The 15,820-nt window shown below is 41.0% G+C and overlaps 1 protein-coding gene across 1 annotated transcript in view; it reads right to left on the bottom strand.

Moving 5' to 3' along the window:
• The window catches only part of LOC125371619 (CD59 glycoprotein-like), a 38,946-nt gene extending 36,109 nt beyond the window's left edge, over window positions 1–2,837 (bottom strand). Inside the window, exon 1 of the mRNA XM_048401073.1 lies at window positions 2,770–2,837. Coding sequence (XP_048257030.1) covers window positions 2,770–2,824 — 55 coding nt within the window. The 5' untranslated portion in view covers window positions 2,825–2,837. The remainder of the gene's footprint in view (window positions 1–2,769) is intronic.
• Window positions 2,838–15,820: the final 12,983 nt, after the last annotated feature.

Raw genomic sequence — 15,820 nt, 5'->3', positions numbered from 1 at the left:
TTTGCAGCAGGATATTTACGCCCACATTGTGCACGTGTTAGAACAGAATTTGTGAGGCCGCATAACATTTCGGTACTGCCATGGCAGGATGTTTCTTCCCTTTACCCCTAAAAACATGTCTTGGATGAGATATATCAACCCCGACGACAGGACCAGAACCAGCCGGCATCGCTAGCTCACTTCGGCCCATCTTGTGTTGACATTGAGGTGTTTCAATGCGCAGCCGCTACCCTCCCTTTACCAAGGCAAATGGTGGTCACACCCGACATTGGCATTTGTAGTTGAGTTCAGTTATTACAAAACCAATCTTTTAGGGCGTATGGCTCAGTATTCTTTTACCAGGTATGGGTTTTGTCAATGAATTTATTATGATAAAACATTGATGAGACGAATGACCAACTATTTTGTTGTTGTTTTTCAATAACATAACATTAGATCACTTTAAATGAAGCACAGCATCTTTCCGTTGGTACATATTACCTCGGGAGACATATAAAGCTCGCGAACATGATTCTTGGAGCGAGGTGAGCTGTAACGGTAAATGTGAAACTTACCTTACCAGGGGGACACACAGTGGTCTGGAGGCGACAACTTTCACCCACAGACGCGCAAGCAAGACAATTCAGAGCAGCTGGAAATATAGACATAAATTATGCACATGAGAAGTATGTTTAAATGTGGACCAGACAATCCAGTGATTGACATCATGAGCTTCAATTTACACACGGAATACGATGACATGCATCAATCAAATCAGCGAGTCTGACCACCCCGTCCCGTCAGTCGCCGCTTACGACACGCATAGATTGCTGAAGACCAAGCAAACCGGATCTAGAGCGTCCACCTGGAGAGCGGAAGGTCCGGGAGTCGATCCCCGTCCGCGTCATACCAAAAGACGTTAAAAGATGGTACTTGTTGTTACCCTTTCTGGCTAAAACAAGGACTTGTCGGCTCGGAGTCGGTATACTGTGTCTGAGTGGGGTAATCATGTTAAACTGAGGCATGGTATCTCAGTGAGCTAGCACTATAAATCGGCATCAGTCCAGACTAGTTCAAGCAGTCACACACACACACAAACGTACAAAACTGCAATAATCTTGGACACGACGTTAAAACCAATTTCCCCTCACCTCTAATATACTATATGATAATTACCATTTAATATTTATTTTATTTGAAGTTTACACGATAAACGGCTTTTCCATTGGAGTGAGTGAGTATGGTTATACGCCGCTTTTAGCAATATCTCAGCCATATCAAGGCGGGGGAGATCAGAAAAAGGCTTCACACATTGTAGCCATGTCGGGAATCGAGCCCGGGTCTTTGGCGTGACGAGCGAACGCTTTAACCACTAGGCTACCCGACCGTCACTTTTCCATTGGAAGAGAGGCCGGTCACACGACAGCGAAACTGACGTATGGACGACAAAATTTGACGTTCATACGTTTCTTACGAGACTGTGTTCTTGTAATGACGTACATACTGACGAACTACTTCCACATTCCTTGGGAAAACCGTGGGAAGTCCCCAACACGTATAAATACAGAAGCATGGTTCCTCATCATTTGGAGCCATTCATCTTAAACTCGGCGTTTTAACATACATTGAGAAGCGTCAGAGAGTTTGGCTGCATGATCGTCCACGAATATCCTCGCTACGAACCATCCTTCTGAACAAAACGGAGAAGTGCACATCCAATATCGTAGTATCGACTCGATCCGCGTCTAGACTGACAGTGACAGTGTACAGCATTATATCAATTTATTTTAGTATCTATTTGACACATCTATATAATCACCTTTCAATGATCGGCCAATTAATCAGTGATGATCAACACATGTAACCGCAACAACTTCACGAACAACTTCGGAAATCTCTCCCGTCACGTATATCGTGTCGGCCATTTTGACGTCTTGTACTTGATGTAAATGTATTACGACGCGCTTACTGGGGCAGTTATGAACAGAGCTTTCTCACCCAATGATGATATTATTTGAAAAAAAATTCTTGTAAATAAACAACAGCTGTCCCTGTAGAGCAAGTTGAACATATGCTCATGTCACCTCTCTTTTTCTGGGGGAACTCGTTTATTCCGCGAACAGCTGGTTGTTGAATGGCTGTCAGTGTAAACATGACGTCACTCGTATGAAGCGCTACATCCCTCGAGGTATGAAATAGTGATATAAAAAATCATAAGAATTGACTTTGACTTTCACAAAGTGAAAGTCAATTCTTAGATATAATATCTATCATGTCAGATCATATACAATTGAATTTGCCATCTCGTATACCATCTAATATATCATTTAATAAACCAAATAATATACCATATCTATACTATTTAAGAGATCATCTAAATGTACCATTTAATATAATATCTAATATACCATTTAATATATTATATAATATACCATTTAATATACTACCATTTACTATACCATTTAATTAACCATCTCATATAGCATTTAACGTACCATTTAATATAACATATAATACACCATTTAATATATCATCTAATATACCATCTAATATACTATATGATATACCATTTAAGGGAGACAATCTGAACAAAATCTGTTTAAAATATTATCATTATGTAGACATGTGTTTGCGTTACAAAGTTTTTCAACACACTCTCCGCCAACACCCGGTATTAACTCACTCACTCACTCCACAGGATAAAACGTTTCCGTTTATTCATGACATCTTTCTGGTTTTCATGTAAAATCCCCGGTAAGTTAGCAAGCAATAGAAAAGTTAAATACTTACTTCCAGTATGTAAACTACATACAAACATAAACACAAGAGTGAGTCCATTGTTCATCACGGGTTTTTACAGGCAGCGACTTCAAAAAAGAACTGTGTCAATACGTGGTGTGCAGGACTGAATGACCTTGATCTGCGTGCGCAGATGTCAGCAGTGATGTTTTGGTGTCTGCTAACAACCTGGATCATTTAAACATGATCACGCCACAAGTGGAGGTGAGGTGAGGTGAAATGGGGTTTAACGTCGCGTCCAAGATTATAGCACTTATATAGCGACGTGCATGTACGTGTGTGTGTTCGTGTGGCTGCTTGTACTAGTCCGGACTGATGCCGATTTATAATGCTAGCTCACTGAGATACCATGCCGCAGTTTAACATGAATACCCCACTCAGACACAGTGTACTGACTCCGAGCCGACCAGTCCTTGTTTTAGCCCCTTAATGCCGAGCGCCAGACAGGGTGACAACAAGTTCCATCTTTTAACGTCTTTTGGTATGACGCGGCCGGGGATCGAGCCCCGGACTTTCCGCTCTCCAGGCGGACGCTCTTCCACTAGTCCCTATGGCGGGTATCCTATGACGTATATCCCTATGATGGTGATCACCGTCTGTCTAACTTCATGAGAAAGTCCAACTGAAATTCCTTCGGAAACTAATGGCAGTTACATTAGTTTCGACCCGTGAAGATCCGGGGTAGAAAAGGTCTTCAGCAACCCATGCTTGCCGTTAAAGGCAACTATGCTTGTCGTAAAAGGCAGTTACATTAGTTACGACCCGTGAAGATCCGGGGTAGAAAAGGTCTTCAGCAACCCATGCTTGCCGTAAAAGGCGACTATACTTGTCGTAAAAGGCAGTTATATTAGTTACGACCCGTGAAGATCCGGGGTAGAAAAGGTCTTCAGCAACCCATGCTTGCCGTAAAAACGACTATACTTGTCGTAAAAGGCAGTTACATTAGTTAGGACCCGTGAAGATCCGGGGTAGAATAGGTCTTCAGCAACCCATGCTTGCCGTAAAAGGTGACTATACTTGTCGTAAAAGGCAGTTACAATAGTTAGGACCCGTGAAGATCCGGGGTAGAATAGGTCTTCAGCAACCCATGCTTGCCGTAAAAGGCGACTATGCTTGTCGTAAAAGGCAGTTACATTAGTTACGACCCATGAAGATCCGGGATAGAATAGGTCTTCAGCAACCCATGCTTGCCGTAAAAGGCGACTATACTTGTCGTAAAAGGCAGTTACATTAGTTACGACCCGTGAAGATCCGGGGTAGAAAAGGTCTTCAGCAACCCATGCTTGCCGTAAAAACGACTATACTTGTCGTAAAAGGCAGTTACATTAGTTACGACCCGTGAAGATCCGGGATAGAAAAGGTCTTCAGCAACCCATGCTTGCGTAAAAGGCGACTATGCTTGTCGTAAAAGACAGTTACATTCGTTACGACCCGTGAAGATCCGGTGTAGAATAGGTCTTCAGCAACCCATACTTGCCGTAAAAGGCAACTATGCTTGTCGTAAAAGGCAGTTACATTAGTTACGACCCGTGAAGATCCGGGGTAGAATAGGTCTTCAGCAACCCATGCTTGTGGTAAAAGGCGACTTTCGGGATCGGGTGGTCAGGCTCGCTGACTTGGTTGATCGATGACCAATTGCGTGGATCGATGCTCATAATATCAATCACTGGATTGTCTGGTCTAGACTCGATTATTTACAGACCGCCGTCATATAGCTGGAATATTGCTGAGTGCGGCGCTAAACAACAAACCAACCAACATTAGTTACAGTGGTCGATTTGGCAGAACGGCGCTTCCATATATGAGGTAGGTAAGCGTAACATAAAGTTAAAAAAACAACAACATCCAAGCACTGAATTAATTTTTTTCCGAATAGAAAACCTTGACTAACTTGACAAACATACACTTGTATGACCTTGCGTGGTGTATATACAACATATCACATATGTCAGTATCGAAAAAGCAGGTGACCCTCATTGGTCGCTTCAACTATGTCGGAAAGTATGACAAGTATACTTCAACACAGACTTCCCAGGGTTTCTGGCGATTAACCTAGTACATGTACCTCTGCCACAAACGAGCGTACTGTGATTATTCGTCACATCTTACAGTCCATTTAAAACATTATATTTTTTATCGTCCTGAGGAGGCACGTGGTCACAAATCAGGAATCCAGAGTCCTTGGATGGGTGACCCCGTTTCGGCAGCTTGGCTCCTGATGTTTCTAGGGCTTCGGTCCTGTCACACACTGAAGCACATGTAACACATGGTGTCCCCTTTGGAGAGTGACTTCGTTCGAAATGTGACTCTCTTCACCCGGCAGTACATGGGTACCCGGTAGGATGAGATGGTAATGTGGTTGTTAACCTTGTGTGGTATACTCGCCAGGGAGCTGATAAATGTACATAGCACACTGATCCATTGACTGGGTAATAACAGCATGCACCTGTGCAGTGTTTAAAACTCAGCAGAGTAAACCGAGAGCCTTAAGGACCAGCACATTTCAAAAACTGTAGGTCCAGCCGAAAAACTTATTTCGTTTTTATTTTCATTGTTAAAGTCATCGGGAAATGATGATAAAAAGAATTTTAAGTACGATCTATCGTCACATTTTCCCCGATAATAGCGGCTTTCCGCTCAGTGACATGAGAAAATGTCTGGGAATACCTCCGTTCTCGAAGCTTTGAATAAATAACACGTGCAAAGATTCGTTCAATGTTTGTTATCGTCAAAACCATCTGAACATCAATAATATTACAGTTACCTCGCCAGGAGTTTATTCGTAGTAGTAACATGCGATTGTATTGGATATAAATTGGTTTCTAATGGCGCATTTGTCGTTATCTAATATGAGGATCGTGATTTGTCAAAATCAAGCACATGACATAAAGCAGCCAATCAAATTACTCCGTGGACGCTCGGCTGCGACCTGTGAATACAATTTTGCATTAAACATCGTTTCCAAGCCTAAAATTCGAGATGTCATTTGACTTACATAACACGATCGCACGAAGAGGTGGCATTACTAACTTAGGTATTAGTTTGGCATGTTTTAGAAATATGTTTGTTGATTTTGTTTATTACTCTATTTAATTTATTTTACGATTTACTTGAAATGTCTTTAACATGTTCGATGCGGACGTATTGTCGAAGCATTGACATTTTGAATAACATTGCAGGAAATATTTAATAATTTTTAATCTATTAATAACATATGACAAATTGAAATGAAATACGTAGTTTCTTGCTTTGTGAAAAATACAGATTTAATGAATGAACGACATGACAGGTAGGTTCATGAACTATATATCATTTTGACGTGCCTACGGTGTGGTCGGTACACAGGCCTGCGCTCTTGAAAGAGTTAACGCGTGGAGTACTTTGTAGCTGGACCTTGTGTCCCCAACTACCCATCTAAACCCATGTAGGTAGTATCCTCTCAATCTAAATATCCTCTAACCCCATATCGGTAGTAAGCCTAACCCCATATAGGTAGTATCCTCTAGCCCCATATAGGGGCGGTCGGGTAGCCTAGTGGTTAAAGCGTTCGCTCGTCATGCCGAAATCCCGGGTTCGATTCCCGACATGGGTACAATGTGTGAAGCCCATTTCTAGTGTCCCCCGCCGTGATATTGGTGGAATATTGCTTAAAGCGGCGTAAAACCATACTCACCCACTCACTCACTCTAACCCCATAGAGGTAGTATCCTCTAACCCCATATAGGTAGTATCCTCTAACCGCACATAGGTAGTATCCTCTAACCCCATATAGGTAGTATCCTCTAACCCCATATAGGTAGTACCCTCTAACCCCATATAGGTAGTATCCTCTAACCCCATATAGGTAGTATCCTCTAACCCCACATAGGTAGTATCCTCTAACTCCATATAGGTAGTATCCTCTAACCCCACATAGGTAGTACCCTCTTACTCCATATAGGCAGTATCCTCTAACCCAACATAGGTAGTATCCTCTAACCCTATATAGGTAGTATCCTCTAACGCCACATAGGTAGTACCCTCTAACCCCTTATAGGTAGTATCCTCTCAACCTATATAGGTAGTATCCTCTAACTCCATATAGGTAGTATCCTCTAACCCCATATAGGTAGTATGCCTAACCCCATAAAGGTAGTGTCCATTAACTCCATATAGGTAGTATCCTCTAACCCCATATAGGTAGTACCCTCTAACCCTATATAGGTAGTATCCTCTCAACCCATATAGGTAGTATCCTCTAACCCCATATAGATAGTATCCTCTCAACCCATATAGGTAGTATCCTCTAACCCCATATAGGTAGTATCCTCTAACAATATATAGGTAGTATCCTCTAACAACATATAGGTAGTATCCTCTTACCCCATATAGGTAGTATCCTCTAACCCCATATAGGTAGTATCCTCTAACCCCCTATAGGTAGTATCCTCTCAACCCATATAGGTAGTATCCTCTAACCCAAAATAGGTAGTATCCTCTAACCCTATATAGGTAGTATCCTCTCAACCCATATTGGTAGTATCCTCTAACCCCCTATAGGTAGTATCCTCTAACTCCATATAGGTAGTACCCTCTAACCCCATATAGGTAGTATCCTCTAACCCCATATAGGTAGTATCCTCTAACCCCACATAGGTAGTATCCTCTAACTCCATATAGGTAGTACCCTCTAAATCCATATAGGTAGTACCCTCTAAATCCATATAGGTAGTATCCTCTAACCCAAAATAGGTAGTATCCTCTAACCCCATATAGGTAGTATCCTCTCAACCCATATTGGTAGTATCCTCTAACCCCCTATAGGTAGTATCCTCTAACTCCATATAGGTAGTATCCTCTAACCCCATATAGGTAGTATCCTCTAACCCCATATAGGTAGTATCCTCTAACCCCACATAGGTAGTATCCTCTAACTCCATATAGGTAGTATCCTCTAACCCCACATAGGTAGTACCCTCTTACTCCATATAGGTAGTATCCACTAACCTAACATAGGTAGTATCCTCTAACCCCATATAGGTAGTATCCTCTAACGCCACATAGGTAGTACACTCTAACCCCTTATAGGTAGTATCCTCTCAACCTACATAGGTAGTATCCTCTAACTCCATATAGGTAGTATCCTCTAACCCCATATAGGTAGTATGCCTAACCCCATAAAGGTAGTGTCCATTAACTCCATATAGGTAGTATCCTCTAACCCCATATAGGTAGTACCCTCTAACCCTATATAGGCAGTATCCTCTCAACCCATATAGGTAGTATCCTCTAACCCCATATAGGTAGTATCCTCTAACAATATATAGGTAGTATCCTCTAACAACATATAGGTAGTATCCTCTAACCCCATATAGGTAGTATCCTCTAACCCCATATAGGTAGTATCCTCTAACCCCCTATAGGTAGTATCCTCTCAACCCATATAGGTAGTATCCTCTAACCCCATATAGGTAGTACCCTCTAAATCCATATAGGTAGTACCCTCTAAATCCATATAGGTAGTATCCTCTAACCCAAAATAGGTAGTATCCTCTAACCCTATATAGGTAGTATCCTCTCAACCCATATTGGTAGTATCCTCTAACCCCCTATAGGTAGTATCCTCTAACTCCATATAGGTAGTATCCTCTAAATACATATAGTTAGTATCCTCTAACCCCATATAGGTAGTATCCTCTAACTCTATATAGGTAGTATCCTCTAACCCCATATAGGTAGTACCCTCTCAACCCATATAGGTAGTATCCTCTAACTCCATATAGGTAGTATCCTCTCAACCCATATAGGTAGTATGCCTAACCCCATATAGGTAGTGTCCATTAACTCCATATAGGTAGTATCCTCTTACCCCATATAGGTAGTACCCTCTAACCCTATATAGGTAGTATCCTCTCAACCCATATAGGTAGTATCCTCTAACCCCATATAGGTAGTATCCTCTATCCCCATGTGGTAGTATCCTCTAACCCCATATAGGTAGTATCCTCTAACCCCATATAGGTAGTATTCTCTAACCCCATATAGGTAATATCCTCTAACCCCATATAGGTAGTATCCTCTAACCCCATATAGGTAGTATTCTCTAACCCCATATAGATAGTATCCTCTCAACCCATATAGGTAGTATCCTCTAACCCCATATAGATAGTATCCTCTAACCCCATATAGGTAGTATCCTCTAACCCCATATAGGTAGTATCCTCTAACCCCATATAGGTAGTATTCTCTTACCCCATATAGGTAGTATCCTCTAACCCCATATAGGTAGTATCCTCTAACCCCTTATAGGTAGTATCCTCTAACCCCCTATAGGTAGTATCCTCTAACCCCATATAGGTAGTATCCTCTAACCCCATATAGGTAGTACCATCTGTAACAATCAAATATTTTAAAATATGTACAGCGTTTCGGGATATTTTAACCCGTGTTCGGTTCTCAACTGAAAAATCCATTGAGTTTGATAACAATGAACAATCAACAATCAATCAACGTATTATCGGCTAACCCTTTGAACAAAGTATGTTGTTTTTACATCGGCACTTCACGCCATGATATGAGTGTATTCCGTCTGCTTTAGTAAACCTACACATGTAAACACTTACTTTTGACATATCCGCCGTGGAAGATAAAAGCGATTAATCAATCAACGTATTTTTTGTTGATAAACTGACCATACATCCTTCCCGGGCTGCCACGTGCATATTACATTACATAACACACATTTCACCTCACTTCAAACCTTGATTTGAATAATTACCCCAGACACGGGAAATGCCACATGGGGACCTTTATCAGGTAATCTGAGTGGTGCTACCACTAATCATACCTGTAACAAATAAATTAACTGAGCATGTGAATGACGACAAATACACAAGAGTAGGGTTATACCAGAAAACATGGACGACAACAAGGGAGTACTAATCGTATTATCTACGAAATCCGAAAATGCTTTCACTGCAGGGATGCTTTTTTCAATTATTAAACTATAACCATCTGTGGTATTTCAAAATAACGACATCCGATGAGCTTTCATCGTTCTTTTCGTCTATTTGTTTAGGCTGAAGAAATTAATTAGCATGCGCCCTAAGTCGAAATTTTCATAGATCAGAGTTCAAAAATACGTAAAACAAATAGTGCCTCAAAGATTATGTAGCGGTCCTTGCAGACGGTAGCCCAGTCTCTTGTCACGCTCAGTTGCGTTAGCGAGCAAATCGACTCACGTCAACTAGTGAGCCCAAACGGACATTGTTAGGCAGCCGAGAAGAAGCCAGAGATTAGTGCCCCTTTAACACTTCTACAAGTATTTTCACTCACGTATACAGCAGACTGAGGCATGCTTAAACACTTCTACAAGGATACCCACTCACGTATACAGTAGACTAAGGCATGCTTAAATACGTCTACGTGGATACTCACTCACGTATACAGTAGACTAAGCCATGCTTAAACACTTCTACAAGGTTACTCACTCACGTATACAGTAGAGTAAGGCATGCTTAAACACTTCTACAAGGATACTCACTCACGTATACAGTAGACTAAGGCATGCTTAAACACTTCTACAAGGATTCTCACTCACGTATACAGTAGACTAAGGCATGCTTAAACACTTCTACATGGATACTCACTCACGTATACAGTAGAGTAAGGCATGCTTAAACACTTCTACAAGGATACTCACTCACGTATACAGTAGAGTAAGGCATGCTTAAACACTTATACATGGATACTCACTCACGTATACAGTAGACTAAGGCATGCTTAAATACTTCTACGTGGATACTCACTCACGTATACAGTAGACTAAGCCATGCTTAAACACTTCTACAAGGTTACTCACTCACGTATACAGTAGAGTAAGGCATGCTTAAACACTTCTACAAGGATACTCACTCACGTATACAGTAGACTAAGGCATGCTTAAACACTTCTACAAGGATTCTCACTCATGTATACAGTAGACTTAGGCATGCTTAAACAATTCTACATGGATACTCACTCACGTATACAGTAGAGTAAGGCATGCTTAAACACTTCTACAAGGATACTCACTCACGTATACAGTAGAGTAAGGCATGCTTAAACACTTCTACATGGATACTCACTCACGTATACAGTAGACTAAGGCATGCTTAAATACTTCTACGTGGATACTCACTCACGTATGCAGTAGACTAAGCCATGCTTAAACACTTCTACAAGGTTACTCACTCACGTATACAGTAGACTAAGGCATGCTTAAACACTTCTACAAGGATACTCACTCACGTATACAGTAGACTAAGGCATGCTTAAACACTTCTACAAGGATTCTCACTCACGTATACAGTAGAGTAAGGCATGCTTAAACACTTCTACAAGGATACCCACTCACGTATACAGTAGACTAAGGCATGCTTAAACACTTCTACAAGGATACCCACTCACGTATACAGTAGACTAAGGCATGCTTAAACACTTCTCCTTGGATACCCACTCACGTATACAGTAGACTAAGGCATGCTCAAACACTTCTACATGGATACTCACTCACGTATACAGTAGACTAAGGCATGCTTAAACACTTCTACAGGGATACTCACTCACGTATACAGTAGAGTAAGGCATGCTTAAACACTTCTACAAGGATACTCTTTCACGTAAACAGTAGACTAAGGCATGCTTAAACACTTCTACAAGGATTCTCACTCACGTATACAGTAGAGTAAGGCATGCTTAAACACTTCTCCTTGGATACCCACTCACGTATACAGTAGACTAAGGCATGCTTAAACACTTCTACATGGATACTCACTCACGTATACAGTAGACTAAGGCATGCTTAAACACTTCTACAAGGATACTCACTCACGTATACAGTAGACTAAGGCATGCTTAAACACTTCTACAAGGATACTCACTCACGTATACAGTAGAGTAAGGCATGCTTAAACACTTCTACATGGATACTCATTCACGTATACAGTAGACTAAGCCATGCTTAAACACTTCTACAAGGATTCTCACTCACGTATACAGTAGACTAAGGCATGCTTAAACACTTCTACAAGGATACTCACGTATACAGCAGACTAAGGCATGCTTAAACACTTCTACAAGGATACTCACTCACGTATACAGTAGACTAAGGCATGCTTAAACACTTCTCCTTGGATACCCACTCACGTATACAGTAGACTAAGGCATGCTTAAACACTTCTACATGGATACTCACTCACGTATACAGTAGACTAAGGCATGCTTAAACACTTCTACAAGTATGCTCACTCACGTATACAGTAGAGTAAGGCATGCTTTAACACTTCTACAAGGATACTCACTCACGTATACAGTAGACTAAGGCATGCTTAAACACTTCTACAAGGATTCTCACACACGTATACAGTAGACTAAGGCATGCTTTAACACTTCTACATGGATACTCACTCACGTATACAGTAGAGTAAGGCATGCTTAAACACTTCTACAAGGATACTCACTCACGTATACAGTAGAGTAAGGCATGCTTAAACACTTCTACAAGGATACTCACTCACGTATACAGTAGACTAAGGCATGCTTAAATACGTCTACGTGGATACTCACTCACGTATACAGTAGACTAAGCCATGCTTAAACACTTCTACAAGATTCTCACTCACGTATACAGTAGAGTAAGGCATGCTTAAACACTTCTACAAGGATACTCACTCACGTATACAGTAGACTAAGGCATGCTTAAACACTTCTACAAGGATTCTCACTCACGTATACAGTAGACTAAGGCATGCTTAAACACTTCTACATGGATACTCACTCACGTATACAGTAGAGTAAGGCATGCTTAAACACTTCTACAAGGATACTCACTCACGTATACAGTAGAGTAAGGCATGCTTAAACACTTATACATGGATACTCACTCACGTATACAGTAGACTAAGGCATGCTTAAATACTTCTACGTGGATACTCACTCACGTATACAGTAGACTAAGCCATGCTTAAACACTTCTACAAGGTTACTCACTCACGTATACAGTAGAGTAAGGCATGCTTAAACACTTCTACAAGGATACTCACTCACGTATACAGTAGACTAAGGCATGCTTAAACACTTCTACAAGGATTCTCACTCATGTATACAGTAGACTTAGGCATGCTTAAACAATTCTACATGGATACTCACTCACGTATACAGTACTGTAAGGCATGCTTAAACACTTCTACAAGGATACTCACTCACGTATACAGTAGAGTAAGGCATGCTTAAACACTTCTACATGGATACTCACTCACGTATACAGTAGACTAAGGCATGCTTAAATACTTCTACGTGGATACTCACTCACGTATGCAGTAGACTAAGGCATGCTTAAACACTTCTACAAGGTTACTCACTCACGTATACAGTAGACTAAGGCATGCTTAAACACTTCTACAAGGATACTCACTCACGTATACAGTAGACTAAGGCATGCTTAAACACTTCTACAAGGATTCTCACTCACGTATACAGTAGAGTAAGGCATGCTTAAACACTTCTACAAGGATACCCACTCACGTATACAGTAGAGTAAGGCATGCTTAAACACTTCTACAAGGATACCCACTCACGTATACAGTAGACTAAGGCATGCTTAAACACTTCTCCTTGGATACCCACTCACGTATACAGTAGACTAAGGCATGCTTAAACACTTCTACATGGATACTCACTCACGTATACAGTAGACTAAGGCATGCTTAAACACTTCTACAGGGATACTCACTCACGTATACAGTAGAGTAAGGCATGCTTAAACACTTCTACAAGGATACTCTTTCACGTAAACAGTAGACTAAGGCATGCTTAAACACTTCTCCTTGGATACCCACTCACGTATACAGTAGACTAAGGCATGCTTAAACACTTCTACATGGATACTCACTCACGTATACAGTAGACTAAGGCATGCTTAAATACTTCTACGTGGATACTCACTCACGTATACAGTAGACTAAGCCATGCTTAAACACTTCTACAAGGTTACTCACTCACGTATACAGTAGAGTAAGGCATGCTTAAACACTTCTACAAGGATACCCACTCACGTATACAGTAGACTAAGGCATGCTTAAACACTTCTCCTTGGATACCCACTCACGTATACAGTAGACTAAGGCATGCTTAAACACTTCTACATGGATACTCACTCACGTATACAGTAGACTAAGGCATGCTTAAACACTTCTACAGGGATACTCACTCACGTATACAGTAGAGTAAGGCATGCTTAAACACTTCTACAAGGATTCTCACTCACGTATACAGTAGAGTAAGGCATGCTTAAACACTTCTCCTTGGATACCCACTCACGTATACAGTAGACTAAGGCATGCTTAAACACTTCTACATGGATACTCACTCACGTATACAGTAGACTAAGGCATGCTTAAACACTTCTACAAGGATACTCACTCACGTATACAGTAGACTAAGGCATGCTTAAACACTTCTACAAGGATACTCACTCACGTATACAGTAGAGTAAGGCATGCTTAAACACTTATACATGGATACTCACTCACGTATACAGTAGACTAAGCCATGCTTAAACACTTCTACAAGGATTCTCACTCACGTATACAGTAGACTAAGGCATGCTTAAACACTTCTACGCGGATACTCACGTATACAGCAGACTAAGGCATGCTTAAACACTTCTACAAGGATACTCACTCACGTATACAGTAGACTAAGGCATGCTTAAACACTTCTCCTTGGATACCCACTCACGTATACAGTAGACTAAGGCATGCTTAAACACTTCTACATGGATACTCACTCACGTATACAGTAGACTAAGGCATGCTTAAACACTTCTACAAGGATACTCACTCACGTATACAGTAGACTAAGGCATGCTTAAACACTTCTACAAGGATACTCACTCACGTAAACAGTAGACTAAGGCATGCTTAAACACTTCTACAAGGATTCTCACTCACGTATACAGTAGACTAAGGCATGCTTAAACACTTCTACATGGATACTCACTCACGTATACAGTAGACTAAGGCATGCTTAAACACTTCTACAAGGATACCCACTCACGTATACAGTAGACTAAGGCATGCTTAAACACTTCTACGCGGATACTCACGTATACAGCAGACTAAGGCATGCTTAAACACTTCTACAAGGATACTCACTCACGTATACAGTAGACTAAGGCATGCTTAAACACTTCTCCTTGGATACCCACTCACGTATACAGTAGACTAAGGCATGCTTAAACACTTCTACATGGATACTCACTCACGTATACAGTAGACTAAGGCATGCTTAAACACTTCTACAAGGATACTCACTCACGTATACAGTAGAGTAAGGCATGCTTAAACACTTCTACAAGGATACTCACTCACGTAAACAGTAGACTAAGGCATGCTTAAACACTTCTACAAGGATTCTCACTCACGTATACAGTAGAGTAAGGCATGCTTAAACACTTCTACATGGATACTCACTCACGTATACAGTAGACTAAGGCATGCTTAAACACTTCTACAAGGATACCCACTCACGTATACAGTAGACTAAGGCATGCTTAAACACTTCTACAAGGATACTCACTCACGTATACAGTAGACTAAGGCATGCTTAAACACTTCTACAAGGATACCCACTCACGTATACAGTAGACTAAGGCATGCTTAAACACTTCTACATGGATACTCACTCACGTATACAGTAGACTAAGGCATGCTTAAACACTTCTACAAGGATACTCACTCACGTATACAGTAGACTAAGGCATGCTTAAACACTTCTACAGGGATTCTCACTCACGTATACAGTAGAGTAAGGCATGCTTAAACACTTCTACATGGATACTCACTCACGTATACAGTAGACTAAGGCATGCTTAAACACTTCTACAAGGATACTCACTCACGTATACAGTAGACTAAGGCATGCTTAAACACTTCTACAAGGATACCCACTCACGTATACAGTAGAGTAAGGCATGCTTAAACACTTCTACATGGATACTCACTCACGTATACAGTAGACTAAG

This window comes from Haliotis rufescens, unplaced genomic scaffold, assembly GCF_023055435.1.
Source record: "Haliotis rufescens isolate VD_foot unplaced genomic scaffold, xgHalRufe1.0.p SCAF_21, whole genome shotgun sequence".
Lineage (NCBI taxonomy): Eukaryota > Metazoa > Mollusca > Gastropoda > Lepetellida > Haliotidae > Haliotis > Haliotis rufescens.
Note: the sequence above shows the minus strand (reverse complement) of the source record. Positions and strands in the feature narration are given on the sequence as shown.